This window comes from Gadus macrocephalus, chromosome 10, assembly GCF_031168955.1.
Source record: "Gadus macrocephalus chromosome 10, ASM3116895v1".
In the NCBI taxonomy this organism is placed as follows: Eukaryota; Metazoa; Chordata; class Actinopteri; order Gadiformes; family Gadidae; genus Gadus; species Gadus macrocephalus.
Window position 1 is genome coordinate 14012437 of NC_082391.1, and position 16628 is coordinate 14029064.

The following is a 16628-nucleotide window of genomic DNA, read 5'->3' on the forward strand; positions in this document are numbered from 1 at the left end:
CAATCAAGCAATCCACAGCAAAGAAAACACTCAAGGAAGTCCATCAAGTCAACCAGGAACCATGTGATGTCTGCCACCATTCGTATGGCGACTCAAATGACCCCAAGTCGACAGAGGAGTGGGTTTCTTGTGCAGTCTGTTCCCATTGGTTCCATGAAAGCTGTGCAGAGGACAATGGGGTGATTGACGACGACAATGCAACATGTAAATGTTGGTTGCCTGTTCCCAGAAATGTAGCAATCATTTGTTATCCTTTGTTTTAATCCGCTGTTGTTTGTTAAATCTGGTTTGTTTAATCCACTGTTGTCTGTGATATTGTTATAGGACTGTTAAATATACTTCATGTTTACTTACCCTTAAATATACTTACTTATTTACTTACCTTTGAATATACTTCATGCAGTGTTTCCCACAGAAATTTTGGAGACTATGGGGGGGGGGGGGGGGGGGGGGAGCGATTGTTGACGGGGGGGGGGAATGAAACCCCCATTGAAGTCCGTAGGTTCACGATACATGAATGCTGGTCTTATGCTGTTAAGGTAGTGCTCATGCGTTAATGCAAAATTCCGAATGTCGCGCTCTCTCTATTTTTCAGGCAGACAGCCGAACTTCGTGCTCTCATGCAATCGCAATGAGAGCGACACGAACTTCGTCTGAGCAAAAAAAAAAAAAAAAAAAAAAAAAACATGTGCACGCAGAGACTATGGCGGCCGAAATTAGACTATGGCGGGGCGCCATAGTCTCGTCAATGTGTGGGAAACACTGCTTCATGAGTTCATAATAAATGCATCAAAACCATCATATTGTTTTATTTGCGTGATGATGCTCAATTTTCCAAAGTTCATCATAGGCTAAACCTTGTTTTTTTTTAACAGGAACATTGGAAATGATAAAATGACTGAACATAAAAATAACCTACTGAATTACTTATTGAGGAAGTTACACTATCATTCATGAATGAAGGTGCCCCATGGTTTAGACCTTTTAACATAGACTTTACAGTGTCCCACATTAGGCAAATGACTGTCCCACATTAGGAAGCGGCACATTTTCTCAGACAGTTTGGCACTAAGAGCACTGATATCTTTATAATTTCTTTTACGAATGTGTTATCTGGATTTTCTCTTTTGATTTGATTAGGACACCCCCTGAGGGTTTCAAAAAGGTATTGGATGTGGATTTAATGTGTTGCCTTCACATCGTAATATTCTACAGAAGTCCGAAAAGCAAAAAATGTCCCACATTAGGGCAATCCACCTCCATGGTTGGAAATCGGTAAAGACTCGTTGCTGTCCTTGCAATGCTTCTTTGATTTGTTTTCAATAAAATGTCAGAAAAATACCACACCCATTTCATTCGTATTTGGAGTCTAATTTGAGGAAATTTTAAGCCAAAATAAATGGAAAATGTTTTTTGGTTTTTATAATAAATACGGGATTCAAACTCAAACCATTTATTGGGGGACTTACTTATTTCAAGCTGATATTCCATTCCAATGTGCCGTTGAGCCACAGAGATTTGATCAGCTGCAGTACTAAAAAGTACCTACAACTAGACGTCCTAACCGTACGTCCACACCAGGAGCGACCAAAGCGTCAAAGACGCTTTGGTCGCTCACAAAGTTTCGCTGCGAATATTTCTGTTCGCTTTGGTCGCTCAAGTCGCTCATGACGTACAATTCAATTATGCAGACGCATTTAAAATGAGCCATCTGCTTTTAGTACAGACAGCCATATCAAAGAGTTAACTCCCATACACTTTGGCCATATTGCCGAGACGGTTTTGCTTGTCGGATAAAGTGCTTCGACAACAGTGATTCCCCCCAATATAAAAAAACTCCTAAAATGTAGGCTAATTACAACCGAGAACAAAAAACCCTGCGTGCTGTAGTAGGCTAGTTAAAATATGTTTCACTGATCTCCATCTGCACTCATTCGTCGCACTCAAAACAAATAGACATTGGCGCACATGGCTAATTTGCATATGGGCACAGGACTGGTTGGCTCCGCAAAGCAAATAATGGAACATATCTATCTATCTATCAACGCGTGTCTATTTTTAATGTGATGTATTGTGTGTATGTCCAGTCAGACTTGTTCTGTGTGGTCTTGTAGGCTACTGTCCTGTGTGGGCCGAACCACCTAAATGGATTCCCGACGATTTGTGTCGTTTGGTATTAATAAAGACTTGACTAGGCTATCTATCTATCTAGACTATTTAATTAAGAATTATTCACCTCAGGCTCCGTGAATAGTGGGGAATAGAGGGATAAAAGACAAGAGATATATTGTAATTTATCCCTCGTCTTGTCGATTAGTTTGTTTATGTGACGATTTCAAAAACTTTTTGGGTTTTGTTTAAAGCATGCTACACGCGATTGGTTGGTTAGATTGGTGGCATGGAAAGCAAATGAAAATGATTCCCGCTTAAATACGAACGTTCTAGATGTATTACTACTCCCGCTTATTCTACTTCATTTAAGAATGCTCGATTCTGATTGGCTGGGAGGGGTGCATTAATCCGGCATATTGCCCGCTGACTTGTCGGTTCTACTTTCTGCTGACTGAGCACAGTAGATCAATACGCCGCTTGTATCGTTTTCTATCACATACATTTCAAACATGAGGTCCGTTGTAAAAATAAACCAAGGAGTGCATGTTTGATCGATCGTCATTAAAGCTGACTTGATACGAATGTAACAACTACGTTGTTAAACTAGTGATCAGTTGCAACCTTGTGTGGTTGCTATAGAAACGCGTTACCTACAGTTGAGCTAACGTTATTCACCGTAGTTCTAAAGGGAACTACTTTTCGAGGGAGATGAACTTAAACAGAGCATGCATTTAATAAGCATGCAATACGAATAAGAAAAAGGCTAATTATTAAAGTATTTGAATTGTTTTATTATGTTGGCCGGCGCGAAGTAGAATAAACGGAATAATCACCTCAAGGCAGGGCAATAAACAGTTTGATATGCCCGGCTCGCGGAAGGTTACCGCCCTCGACTTCGTCTCGGGCGGTAAGCCGTCCACGAGCCGGGCATATCAAACTGTTTATTGCCCGGCCTTTCGGTGATTATTCCTTACTTATCATCACTTGGTATCCAAACCACTATGGCGTTTCGATCTCTGAACTGAAAAAGGGTCGTACAACACCGGGTGCCCAGTTACAGCCGCGATTAATACTTCAGCCGACATTTTGTTCAGTGAGTGAATAAATAGGTAGGAACCAAAGTGCCTGCCGGTGTTCCCTGGGATCCACGCAAGCGAAGAGCGTCTACATTCCGATTGCCTGTCAGTGTTTGGCCGCTGAAGCGCGTCATAGTCATTTGCATAAAGTTAAAACGTTTTCAACTTTTTTTTGACGCTCTGGTCGCTCAACTTTGGCCGCTGGTAGCGTTGGTCTCTTTGGTCGCTCTTGCCCATAGAAAGTGAATGACTTCCGGCGATTTGGTCGCTCAATTCGCTTCTGGTGTGGACGTACAGCAAGAGCAGGAGGCGGCCAGATCAACTTGTGACCCGTCCATGTTATTATAGACCATGGTATTTGTCTCGTTTCCAAAAAGAAGAGGCCATTACACCAGTTATTCAAAACCTAATGTTGTGTTTCCCTCCACTGCCTACAACCCAGCCAAAAAAAGTTGTTATTCGCTCTTTCGCTATCATTTCGGTCGCCTGATGTGGTGTAGTCTCTTGTTCTTGATCGTCTATAAGCAAAGCAGCGAGCTCGAGAATCAATGTGAGCCAAGGCAGTATCACTCGAGACACAATGTTTATTCAGATCAACAAAGCATACCTACTGTTACGTATTTTAAGAATCTAAGCTACCCACACATAGACCCATGAAGCAGGACCAAACATATAAGCCGTAAATACTATACATAGCCACTAGGGGAGCAAGACCTTATTGAAGGCGGCTCCACCACAGAAGGCATCACCCAAAGAAGCCGAAGCCAGTACGGCACCCCGGCCACGCCCACTAGGCCACGCCCACTTAACGGTCTCTTACCTGTGCACCCAGTGTGAAGAGGCCAGAGATTTTCAGCGACACCCGCGGACAGCCACGGGCCTCTGCCCGTGGCTGAAAGTAGCCAGAGTTATTATCTCTCACACGTGTTAGATTCAATCCCCTCCGTATAGCTTCACTTACCATGCCGAAACATGCCGACGACTTTATAATAAATGAAGTGAGTTCAAAGCAACCCGGGATTGGACAACTTTCTTCGAGAATATGCAACACTACAGATCGTCCAAGGGAGACAACGCCCCTGACTAATTATTTCAGTAAAGTAGCCTACGAGCAGAAAAGTGGCACACGCGGTTGGCGCGCCCTTCTCCGGTGCAGGCATGTTGGTCGCCGTTTCGGCCGCTGCTCATCTAGAGCTGCAACGGCCACACGCAGCAGCTCCGCCAACGTCTTTTCCGTAATTTTCACCTTATTACTATATACGTTAACCCAGTAAAACCTGACACAATGCTAGGCATAGAAAAGAAAGTGCCAAGTGCTAGGTCGTGGATGATCAGCTGGTCTGACGAGGAAGTGACGTAGTTCCCGCCCAGACGCGATTGGCCGACGTTTTGCGTGTTTTGCGGATTGAAATGTAATTTTAATTTCGCAACACACGGAGTGTGGCGAAGGGCATTGCAATCACGGGGACGCTCTAGCTTTTCAATTTGAATAAAGGAACTCAAACAATTTGGCAAAATGTTATTCTATTTTTATTATTATTACTTTTGCAAATTGTATTGAGGATTTCATTGTCACTTTGTGGATTAAAATACACTTTGAATAACGTATTTACAAATTACATTATTAAATTGCATAATGAATTGTCAATTGCATAATGTAATGACTTATTGAATTGCAAATTGCATTGCTATTTGAATTTTGCTACATATATGCTTCCATAGTAACGTGACGTATGAAGTACGTATTGCAAAATATCTTAATGTGTTCCGTTATTCATCTGCTGAACCATGATGAATACATGTTCATAACCTAGGTTCTTGACATCACTTTTTAGGAAAGCATGCTATATTTAGGGATACGGAATGCGTTATGAGACAATGCATGAATTGCATTGTTGCACAGGTCCTTAAGATTGTGGCCTATACAATGATGACCAGGTCACAATCTACCGACCAAGGTTATTGAGCACAAAGGAATCATAGATCTGTTGTCATTCAACAATGGCAAACTAACCCTTGCCGTTATTTGACCCTAACATGGTAAAGGTCAAATAATAAATTAAACTAGTTTGAAAACCAGAATTCATAATTTATTAATAATTCACAATCTGACCATATTAACTTCATTTCCCCAAATGTAGATTGATCACACAAAGAAAATGCATAAAGTACTTAAATATATCATTCAAAGTCAACATATTCAGCAGATTTGAATTGGACCAAGGCCTACCTCTGGGTTTCCCTCTGCGTCCCCGAAGGCATCATCAAAGTCTGATGGTCTTTTCAGCATGGTCTGGTCTGCGAGGAGCGTGTTGTCATTGTAGGATGTAGCAAACTTGAAGTCGCTGGTTCTAGATCCAGTGGTTAAATAGGCGTCGTAATTGTATGTGCTGCGTAAAGTTCCATTGCTGTCCACATCTGCGTAATTAGGTGGTAAATACGCGCTGGGTATAGCAACTGCCCCGTCAAATAACATTCTTGGCTTTCGCCTCCGGCAAAACCTTATGCCGAATAAGACAATGATAAAAGTCAGGAAAAAGGTAGAGATCGACACGAGCGCGACGACCAGATACGTAGTCAGTTTCGAGTTGTTTTCATCAAACAACTGATCTTTGAGTTCAGGGACATCAGCCAAGTTATCAGAAACAAGTAGAATCATAATACAAGTAGCCGAGAGCACAGGGTTTCCGTTATCTCTCACTGCCACGACGAGACTTTGTTTCATGCTGTCAGACTCAGAGAAATCTCGCTGCGTCTTCAGCTCTCCGCTGTGAATACCGATAGCGAATAGTTCTGGATCAGTGGATTTAATAATATGATATGAAAGCCAGGAGTTCTGTCCAGAGTCCGCGTCCACTGCTATCACCTTGGAAACCAGGGAGCCCCCTTGCACTGTCTTAGGGACCATCTCGGTCATTACGGAGCTGCCCGCATGTGTCGGGTAGAGTATCTGAGGAGAGTTATCATTAACATCCGTAATAAACACGGTGACCGTTACGTTGCTGCTTAACGGAGGAGAGCCGTTGTCTCTCGCCATCACGAGGACTTTGAAGGACCGCATCTGTTCGTAATCGAAAGACCTTTGGGCCTGGATCACACCAGTGTCTCCATTTACTGACAGATAGGCGGTCACCGGTATGCTGTTCATCTCAGCCCCAGGTAAAAGAGAATAAAGCACTGTGCCGTTTTGCCTCCAGTCTGGGTCTCGAGCGGTGACAGAACACAACGAGTGTCCGGCTTTGTTATTCTCTGGCACATAAGCGCTGTACGATTCTTCGTCGAACACTGGAGGGTTGTCGTTGACGTCGGCGACGGACAATGTAACACTTTTAGAGGACGACAGAGGTGGTTGTCCCTCATCGGTAGCCGTTATGGTAATGTTGTAGACCGAAACCAGTTCACGGTCAAGTTCGCTCGTTGTGACCAGTGAATAGTAGTTCTTGATTGAAGAAACCAACTTAAAAGGAACGTCTTGCTGGATGAAACAACGAACCTGTTGATTATTCTCTGAGTCTTTATCCTGCACGTTAATGATGCCTACCTCCGTACCGGCTGCCAAGTTCTCTGGTATTGGATTAGTGAGGGATTTGATGAATGTGACGGGAGCATTGTCGTTTATGTCTTTAATATCAATGAGTAACGTGCAGGAGGAGGCTAATCCCAGACCGTCTTTAGCAGTAATTTGGATTTCATACGTGGACAATTCCTCATAATCTATCGACCCAGTCACCGTCACCTCACCAGTTGTCTCATCAAGGGAAAACGCATTATTTTCCTCCGAGATGTGATCAAACTCATACCTGACTTCTCCGTTTAACCCCTCGTCGGCGTCCTTAGCTTGTACAGTGATTACTACGGTATCCATAGAAGAGTTTTCGGGGATGCTGGCTCTATAAACGGCCTGGCCAAACACGGGGACGTTATCATTAGCATCTAGTACGGTGACGTGTATGACTACTGTACCTGACTTTTGTGGTGAACCACCATCCGTAGCAGTAAGCAAAATGGACATCTCCTTCCTTTCCTCTCTATCCAACTCTTTTTCTAAAACCAATTCACAAAATTTCCCCCCTCCACTCTTTGTGTTTACATTAATGGTAAAATGTGCGTTGTCTTGGATCATATAGCTCTGGATGGTGTTTTGACCTATATCTGCGTCGTGCGCCTCGTCTAAACGAAAGCGATTTCCTTTATCTGCAGACTCGCGGATCTCGATATTTATTGTGTCCTTTTTAAATTGCGGGGCGTTGTCATTTATATCGATAATATTCAGGCTAATACGATGTAATTCCAAAGGGTTCTCCAAAACAAGTTCTTGCCGTAACATGCAGGATGCCCTTTTAGCACAAAGCGCCTCTCTGTCAATCCGGTCCGCAACAATGAGATCTCCGTCTGCAAGGTTAATGTCACAATAGCGTTTGTTGTTCCCCTCGGCGTCGATACGGGCCTTTCGAGCGGATAATTTGCTGACATCAAGCCCTAAATCCTTGGCAATATTTCCGACCACAGACCCGCGTTCCATCTCTTCTGGGAAGGAAAAGGACATGTCTCCGAAGACGACGCCTACTCGGAGCGTCAGAAAAAATACGGTTGATAATCCTTTCAGCTTCATGTTCATAGATGTTGTCCCCATGTTTTAAATGGCAAAATGAATTACCTTGGAGCTCACGGCAAAATGTACAAGCCTCAACATGTGCACAAGCATAAGATAGTTCGTAAACGATTCAGATTCTTCCACGGAGGTGTAGCTCTAGATTAAACCCACAAACCTAACAAAAAGAGAAGGTGGAGTTTTGTGGTGCGCTACGTCTGGCAGGCTAGATAATACAGGCAGACAGCGACACTATGAGTATATCTTAAATACTACAGAAGAGCTGGGCCAATATACAACTTCAAACAAAAACTAAAATGATACAACAATAAACTAATAAAATAATATATATTATGAAAAACTAATAATAACCAGTGACACCGTAACTACACGTCTTCATATCTAAGGTTATTGTTTTTGTATATTTGATTCTTTGCACACAGGAGGCTTATTTCCAGGAGTTTGGCTCGTGTTTCCTTCTCATTTCAGCACCATGGATAGAGATCGGACTTGAAACTCTGAGCGAGTAAAAGGACACAAAACCATATTTTATAAAAGTGGATCAACCTAATTAGATGCTATTCAGTGTTTATAAATAGCTACATAGAGCAGATTAACAGTTTTAGACCATGGTTAAGTCTGCTATACAGACTTAACAGTCTATTGGCCTAGTACAGTAGTACACCAATTTTCCACACCTATATATTTTGTATCAATAATCCTTGCTGCCTCAGTATGCCTACAGGTCACACCTTGAATGTCTCACAGGATTTTACTTGAATAGAGATATAAGATTCATGGTAAACACACACAAAATGTGGTCCCTCAGGGATTTTCAGGTTAGTTTAGGTCAAAAAAAGTAGGTGTAGTCTCCGTTTTTGACCAAAACATGAAACGTGACACTCCAGCCACGAACGCTAACTCGACAAAAAATACATAGTTATTAATAATAGTGAAAGTAATAATCATAAAAGCTGCCCTACCTCGGAAATCTCATCCGTGTTTTGAAAGGCTTCATCAAAGTCAGCTGAAGATTTTCTCAGGGTCAGGGTCTGGTCTGCAGGCAGTGTGTTGTCATTGTAACCGCTGACAAACTTGAAGTCGCTGGTTCTAGATCCAGTTGTCAGATATCCATCGTAATTATATGTGCTGCGTAAAGTCCCAGTACAATCCACGTCTGCGTAGTTTGGAGGGAGATATGAGCTGGGAATAGCAACTGCTCCATCAAACAACAGTCGGGGCTTTCTCCTCCGACAAAACCTCAATCCCAGAATGATAATAATGAAAGTCAGGAAAAATGTGGAGACGGATACCAGCGCGATGATTAGATAAGATGTTAATTTAGAACTGCTGTCTTCATTAGCCATGTCCTTCAGTTCTGGTACTTCAGCCAAGTTATCAGAGATAATCAGGTGCATGGTACATGTGGCAGATAAAGTAGGTTGACCGTTATCCTTTACAGACACTACAATATTCTGCTTCATGTTGTCAGTCTCGGAAATGTCTCGCTGGGTCCTGATCTCCCCACTGTGCAGATCAATTTGAAAAAGTCCCGGATCAGTGGACTTAATGATCTGATAGGACAGCCAGGCGTTCTGTCCAGAGTCCCCATCAACTGCTATCACCTTGGAAACCAGAGAACCTCCCTGGGCTGATCTTGGAATCAGCTCAGTCATAAAGGAGTTACCATCGATGACAGGGTAAAGTATCTGAGGAGTGTTGTCATTCACATCCGTTATGAAGACACTCACAGTCACGTTGCTGCTGAGCGGAGGAGAACCGTTGTCTCTGGCCATCACCTTGAACTCAAAGCTCCTAAACTGTTCATAATCAAACAACCTCAAAGTGTGGATGTCCCCCGTGTCTCCGTTAATGGACAGATACGACGACACCGGGCTGCCGTTGACTTGACCCGCTATAAGAGAATACACCACTGTACCGTTTTGTCTCCAGTCTGGGTCATGTGCTGCGACAGAGCACAACCTATGGCCCGGTGTGTTTTTTTCCACCAGGTAGGCGTTGTACGACTGCTCCTTGAACACAGGTGGGTTGTCGTTAACGTCCCCCACGGTGAGGTGGATGTGTTTGGAGGAGGTCAGGGGTGGAGAGCCCTCATCGGCAAAGTGGACTGTGATGTTGTATTCAGAGACTAGTTCACGGTCCAGCGGTTCAGTGGTCACCAGTGTATAATAGTTTTTGATTGAGGGAATCAGTTTAAAGGGAACGTTTTGCTGAATTGAACACTGGACTTGTCTGTTAATCGCAGAATCTCTATCCTGCACATTAATGATGCCGACTTCAGTACCAGGGGACACGTTTTCTGGTACTGGATTGGTCAGAGATTTAAGATATATCAGCGGTGCATTGTCATTAACATCTATGATATCTATAATAACTTTTGCATTTGAGGTGAGGCCATAACCATCCTTTGCTTCTATTCGCATTTCATATGTTGTTTCTTCTTCAAAATCGATAGAACCCTTCACTGTTATTAACCCCGTTTTCTGATTAAGATTAAATAACTTGGCGGCCAAATCGGATATACGACCAAATTCATAAGACACCTCTCCATTTAGTCCTTCGTCTGCGTCAGAAGCAATCACTTCGGCCACTACCGTGTCTAGAGCTGAGTTTTCAGGCAGACTCACTCTATAGACAGCCTGACTAAACAACGGGGCGTTATCATTCGCATCCAATACGGTGACGTGAATAGCAATGCTGCCGGATCTCTGCGGACTACCGCCGTCCAGCGCTGTAAGCTCAAATGTCATCTCCTGCTGTTCCTCGCGGTCTAGTTCTCTGTACAATATCAATTCTCCATATTTACCAACATCCTGATTTGTACTGATTTTTAAATCGAAATGGTTATTTCTTTGCAGGGTGTAGCCTTGCACGCCGTTTTCTTTTATGTCTGCGTCATTCGCCGCAATAATAGGAAAACGGGCTCCTTTAACTGCAGATTCACTTATCTCTAATTTGAACAATTCCTTGGAGAATTTAGGTGCGTTATCATTGATATCTTGTATTTCAAGGGACACATGGTGCATCTCCAACGGTCCTTCCAAAACTAATTCAAAACGAACGATACATTGAGTCTTATCACCACAAAGCTCTTCCCTGTCTATTCGCTCAGCCACAATCAAATCACCGTTGCTATTAATGTCACAATAGCGTTTACGGTTCCCCTCGCTATCAATCCGTGCCTTTCGAGAGGAGAGTCGTTTCACATCTAATCCAAGATCCTTGCCAATATTTCCAATAACGAATCCAGGTTTGTGCTCCTCTACAATCGAATAATTCACGTCTCCATAAATGAAGTCCAAGGCCAGGATAAAGAGAAGGACGCTACGAAGCAGGCCAAGGAATCCAAATCCTTTGTCGCACATTATGACACAATCCCGGTTGTGGGCCGCAGATTTATCTGCAACTAGATCTAAATCCGTTCTTATAAACGACCACGATATTGTCCATGGGTAAATCCAGTCCCGAATATGCTGGTTAACCGTACCACGACTCTTGTCTATCTGAAGAACAGACCTCGAAAAATGTACTTAGGGCAACATGGCTAGTATGACACGGCATCTCATTCCGCTGGTGAACAGCGACACGGTGAGCCTCGACTCGGTCGTTACACGAAATTACAACTGACAGATCAACCACTAGAGAAGTAACCAGAAAACAACCTTCAAAAGATCCGACCCAGTTCAGTCTCGTAGGCCCTAATCACTAAATTAATTTGCTTACTTCAACAAGCACCAGACATTTGTTGAACTAGGCCTTTCCATAATTGATTGCATCGGTTTCTAAATTCCAAAACATGTTGCTGATCAACGTAGGACTACAGTGATTTAAAGTGGCCCTAATATTTGCGAAATTCGTGTAGTTTAATATAAGGATTGAGGATTGTTACTTGACTTAATTGCTTCATTATATACTCTCACACTTGGCTAATTGTTCGGCGCAGGAGTGGACGCCACAATATAGGCCTCAATTATGGCAAAAATAAAAATATCAAATTCGATAAGAAAATGAATATGAATATCTTTAATATTAATAATATTATAAAAATTAAAATAAGATATTATTGCGTATTTAAGAATACAATTAGGCATATAAAAAAACACATCCTTGACACAGACAAATATGTGGCAACAAATTCTGATTGTTAATGTAACGCAATACAATTATTAGTTATCGGCGTGACCTACCTGGGACGAACCGTCGGAGTCAATGAATGCTTCATCGAAGCCGGTTGGAGATTTCACCAGTGTCTGATCTGCAGGTAGCGTGTTTTGGTTGTAAGAACACACAAACTTAAAGTCACTAGTTCTTGATCCTGTCGTCATATATCCATCATAATTGCAAGCGCTGCGTAAAGTCCCCGCGACGTCCACCTCCACGTAACTAGGAGGGAAGTATCCACTGGGTATGGCCACGGCAGTGTCAAACAACGGCATTGGCTTCCTTCTGCGACAATACCTCACACCAAGAATAATAATGAGGAAAGTAAAGTAGAAGGTCGAGACAGACACAAGAGCTATTATCAGATACGAGATTAATGTTGAACCATCTTCATGGGTCATATCTTTCAGTTCTGGGACTTCGGCCAAGTTATCAGATATAAGCAGGTTAATGGAACAGGTGGCTGAAAGAGGGGGTTGTCCATCGTCCTTAACTGCCACAATTAGGGTTTGTTTAATGCTTTCTTGCTCAGAAACATCCCGCTGCATCCTGATTTCTCCGCTGTGTAGACCAATCACAAACAGTCCTGGGTCTGTTGATTTGATGATGTGAAAAGACAGCCACACGTTCTGACCAGAGTCCGAGTCGACTGCTATCACCTTAGACACCAATGACCCCCCAGCGGCTGATTTGGGAATTAGTTCAGTCATGAGAGAGTTAATTCCCGGCGTGGGGTAAAGTATCAAAAGGGGATTGTCGTTCACATCACTTATGTATACATTAAGGGTTACGTTGCTGCTAAGAGGCGGAGAACCGTTGTCTCTGGCCATTATTTGGACCTTAAAGCTTCTACACTGTTCATAATCAAACGACCTCAGGGCTTGGATGGTCCCGGTGTCTCCGTTAACCGTTAGATAAGAAGACAGCTGAATACCGTTCACCTCACAAGGCAAAACTGAATAAATGAGTGTGCCGTTTTGTCTCCAGTCTGGGTCACGAGCTGACACTGAACATAAACTACTGCCAGGTTGGTTATTTTCCGTCACATAGACACTATAAGGCCCAATCCCGTTTCTTTGCTCACTGTCTCAACCCTACATCTCAACCCTAACCCTCATTGCTCATGCTCATTGCTACCCCTCATTGCTACCCCTAACCGATCCCCTACCAAATGGGACAACCCTACCCTGTGACGTCATCATGGCCTCCCCGTGCCCCCTAGCAGATAACCAGACCCCTGGTAATGTTACAAGAGACAGACTGGCTGCCATTGTCTCGGGCAACGAGCAAGACCCATTGTAAAGATGTTTAACCAGAAATGGTATTTATATTTTGTAATTGGCCCGGCGTGCCAGACTGGCCACACTCACACTGGCAGATTTGAGCACGGTTAGGTGCTAAAACAGCCACGGCCACGGCCAGAAGGCCTAGTGTGAGTGCACCCTTAGATAATAATCGGTTAAGAACAAGAACACTTTAGAAGAAACACTTTATTTAAATAAGAAACACTGAACCACACATCTAAAAACACACACACACGCACACCTAAAAATACACACAAACACACACACCCTCTCTCAGCTTTTGAGAGAATGGTGGAGAATCACATCTTCTCCACCATTCTGCCAACTTTGCCTCGCTCTCCTCATGCCTCGCCTGCTCCCTGGCACTCTCCTCTTGGAAGGGGTGTCTGGGGTAGCCTGCTTCTCAAAGGCAGGGGGGTTGTCGTTGATGTCAGCTATAGATAATAGAAAGCTTTTAGACGACGATAGAGAGGGAGAACCGTCATCAGTTGCAGTAATTGTAATATTGTAATTGGACAGCTGTTCACGGTCTAGTTCTCCAGTAGTCACCAGCGAATAGTAGTTTTTAATTGATGGAACCAAATTAAAAGGAACGTTTTGCTGAATGTAACATTGAACGTTGCGGTTATTGTCAGAGTCCGCATCTTGCACGTTGAAGATACCAACCTGCGTACCTGGTGGCATGTTTTCAGGTATAGAATCAGTCAAGGTTTTCAGAAAAATCTCAGGTGCGTTGTCATTAACATCAGTCACGTCAATCATTACCGTTGCGTAAGATGCCAGTCCAAGTCCATCTTTTGCGCTAACTCGAATTTCATATGAAGTCTCTTCCTCATAATCCAAATGCGCATTAACTCTCAGTTCCCCCGTTTTCCGATCAAGTGAAAACACATTATGATTCCCTGAGACGTGATTGAGTTCGTACACAACTTCCCCGTGATGTCCTTCGTCCGCATCCGTCGCACTAACGGTCACGACCACAGCGTCCAGAGGAGAGTCTTCAGGTAAACCGGCTTTATAGAGGTCATCGCTAAACGTCGGAGCGTTATCATTAGCATCCAGCACTGTGACGTGTAAAGGTACGAACACACCAAACGCGTACCCCGCGTATAGACGCGTATAAAATCGTCAATTTTTCCATAGGGAACCATTGGTTTCCGCGCTTATGAGCTGCGTACATGCGTTACATGTGCTAAAGCAAAATTGTACCCGCGTTAGCGGCGTATGAGCTGCGTATATATACGCGCGTACATATACGAGCGTATATATACGCGCGTACATATACGAGCGTGTATATACGCGCGTACATATACGAGCGTGTATATACGCGCGTACATATACGAGCGTGTATATACGCGCGTACGCGAGGAGTTCAAAAAATTGAACTTTCAACGCTCATACGCGTGATGCTTAACCGCGATAGCCAATCAGCGTGGAGCTTGACCCGACGTCACTGGCAGAGAGTAGTGACGCTTGCACAGAAGCATACGGCCGACATCTTTCTTTATTCTGGGTGGAAATAGTAACATAGTTACGCCATTAAATGCGTTTATGGAAACATTTTTAGCGAGAAATGTGCATTTTACTTTCATAATGTTCGCTCGGTGAATGTGAAGGATGTTTGGTTTGATAGTTACGACGAAGAGTGAACGCTCTGAGTCTCTGGTTGCTAAACAACCTCAACGTCTTGGCGGACTATTTCTCTGCTGATCAACACTACGAATGCTGGAAACACACCAGACACACCATGTGAAGTTATTTAACCCGATTATTGTTATTTATATCCGAGATTATTTGATCTAACCCGATCCAAGCTCTATCATGCACCCAAACACGGCGGCGTTTGGGTTTCCTTCCTCGGACTCCTAAATCCAGCGCAGCCACAGGCGCGTAGCTGCGTACGTAGGACCATTTTTGACACAAAATGGTCAAGCAACATTTTAGCTGCGTTACGCGCGTAAATCTTACGCGGGTACGCGTTTGGTGTGTTCGTACCTTAAGGCTACAGTGCCTGATCTCTGAGGAGTGCCTCCATCCAGGGCCGTTAGAATAAGGTTGATTTCTTGCTGAGTTTCCCGATCTAATTCCTTTTCCAAAACTAATTCACAGTATTTTCGCCCGTCAGATTTTGTCTCAACATTTAAAACAAAATTATCGTTTATCTGCAAAGAGTAGCTCTTTACAGCATTATCTCCAATATCAGAATCATGCGCTTCGTCTAATGAAAAGCGAGTACCTTTGCCTGTCGATTCTCGGATTTCCATTTTGATAAGATATTTTTTAAACACCGGGTCATTGTCATTAATATCTTTATATGCAGGCTAATACGATGTAGCTCAAGTGGGTTTTCCAACACTAGCTCCAGTTTCACAATACACGAAGCCTTCCTGCCACACAGCGATTCTCTGTCAATTCTATCAGCAACCATCAATTCGCCTTTTGAAATGTTTATCTCGCAATATCTTTTTCGGTTTCTCTCAACGTCAATCCGGGCTTTTCGAGTGGAAAGTGTACGCACATCCATTTCAAGATCTCGTGCGATATAGCCGATAACGGTTCCTTGTTTCATTTCCTCCGGGACAGAATAGCTGATGTCTCCATAGGCAGATTGCAGTGTGAGGATGCAGAAGACAAAGGCTGCAAAGAAGGATCTATCCCATTCCATCTTGAAACAAAGTAACACAAAGCCTCTAGGTATAGTATAGATGCTCATCCTATTTAACATTTGCAGTGGGGTCTGCTAAATCATATTCGAAGAGAAGACGATTCTATTGAACGTGTCTGTCGCTGTTTGTAAAAAGGTATGCTTCCCTTGTGTGAAGAGGGAGAGGAAGGCCGTCTTTATAGGTCTACCACGGTGAACAGCGACACTAGGTGTATCTGTTCGTTATAACAAGCTGTACAGCACAGAGCCAGTTGAGAATGAGCACAACTACATTGTTAAAACCGATTTTATGCAACGCATTCATTCAAAGTTATCTCATGAACTAAATACCTGAATAATTCATAAATAAATGAGGTGAATATGAAGCAGAAACTAGATGTCACCTCATTAACACAACCAGCTTGTGATGAAGGTGCACAAGGTAATCCACACACTCATCCATCTTCCATCCGTTAGAGATCCAATACAAAACGCTTTACACATTGCTGATTTGCTGATCAATCAACTCTCAGCATACAAACAACTGCTATTCCAATGTAACAACGCAAGTAATATGATATTACCATAGACGTTATGCAACCTTCTAATGCTAGAAATGGGGATTCAGATTCCAACAATTGGGCAAAATACTAAATGAGAGACATGACTAAGTAAGAGTCATTATCAAACTTCCAACAAACAAACTTGTTAAAATAAAA

General features: G+C 43.1%; 2 protein-coding genes and 1 pseudogene across 6 annotated transcripts in view; all 3 read right to left on the reverse strand.

Moving 5' to 3' along the window:
* LOC132465763 (protocadherin gamma-C5-like) overlaps positions 1 to 16628 on the reverse strand; it is a 284228-nt gene that overhangs the window by 257754 nt on the left and 9846 nt on the right. The window contains exon 1 of one of the 5 annotated variants that reach the window (XM_060062560.1): positions 8763 to 11690. The exons of 1 other annotated variant lie outside the window; for it this stretch is intronic. In XM_060062560.1, coding sequence (XP_059918543.1) covers positions 8763 to 11165 — 2403 coding nt within the window. In that variant the 5' untranslated portion in view covers positions 11166 to 11690. Of the gene's footprint in view, positions 1 to 5418; positions 7985 to 8762; positions 11691 to 16628 lie in introns of those variants that run through there. 3 more of the 5 variants (XM_060062536.1, XM_060062559.1, XM_060062535.1) reach the window with 3 other exon arrangements.
* The window catches only part of LOC132465791 (protocadherin gamma-A2-like), a 124132-nt gene that overhangs the window by 100685 nt on the left and 6819 nt on the right, over positions 1 to 16628 (reverse strand). The window lies entirely within an intron of this gene.
* Positions 11913 to 15990, reverse strand: LOC132465809 (protocadherin beta-6-like; annotated as a pseudogene).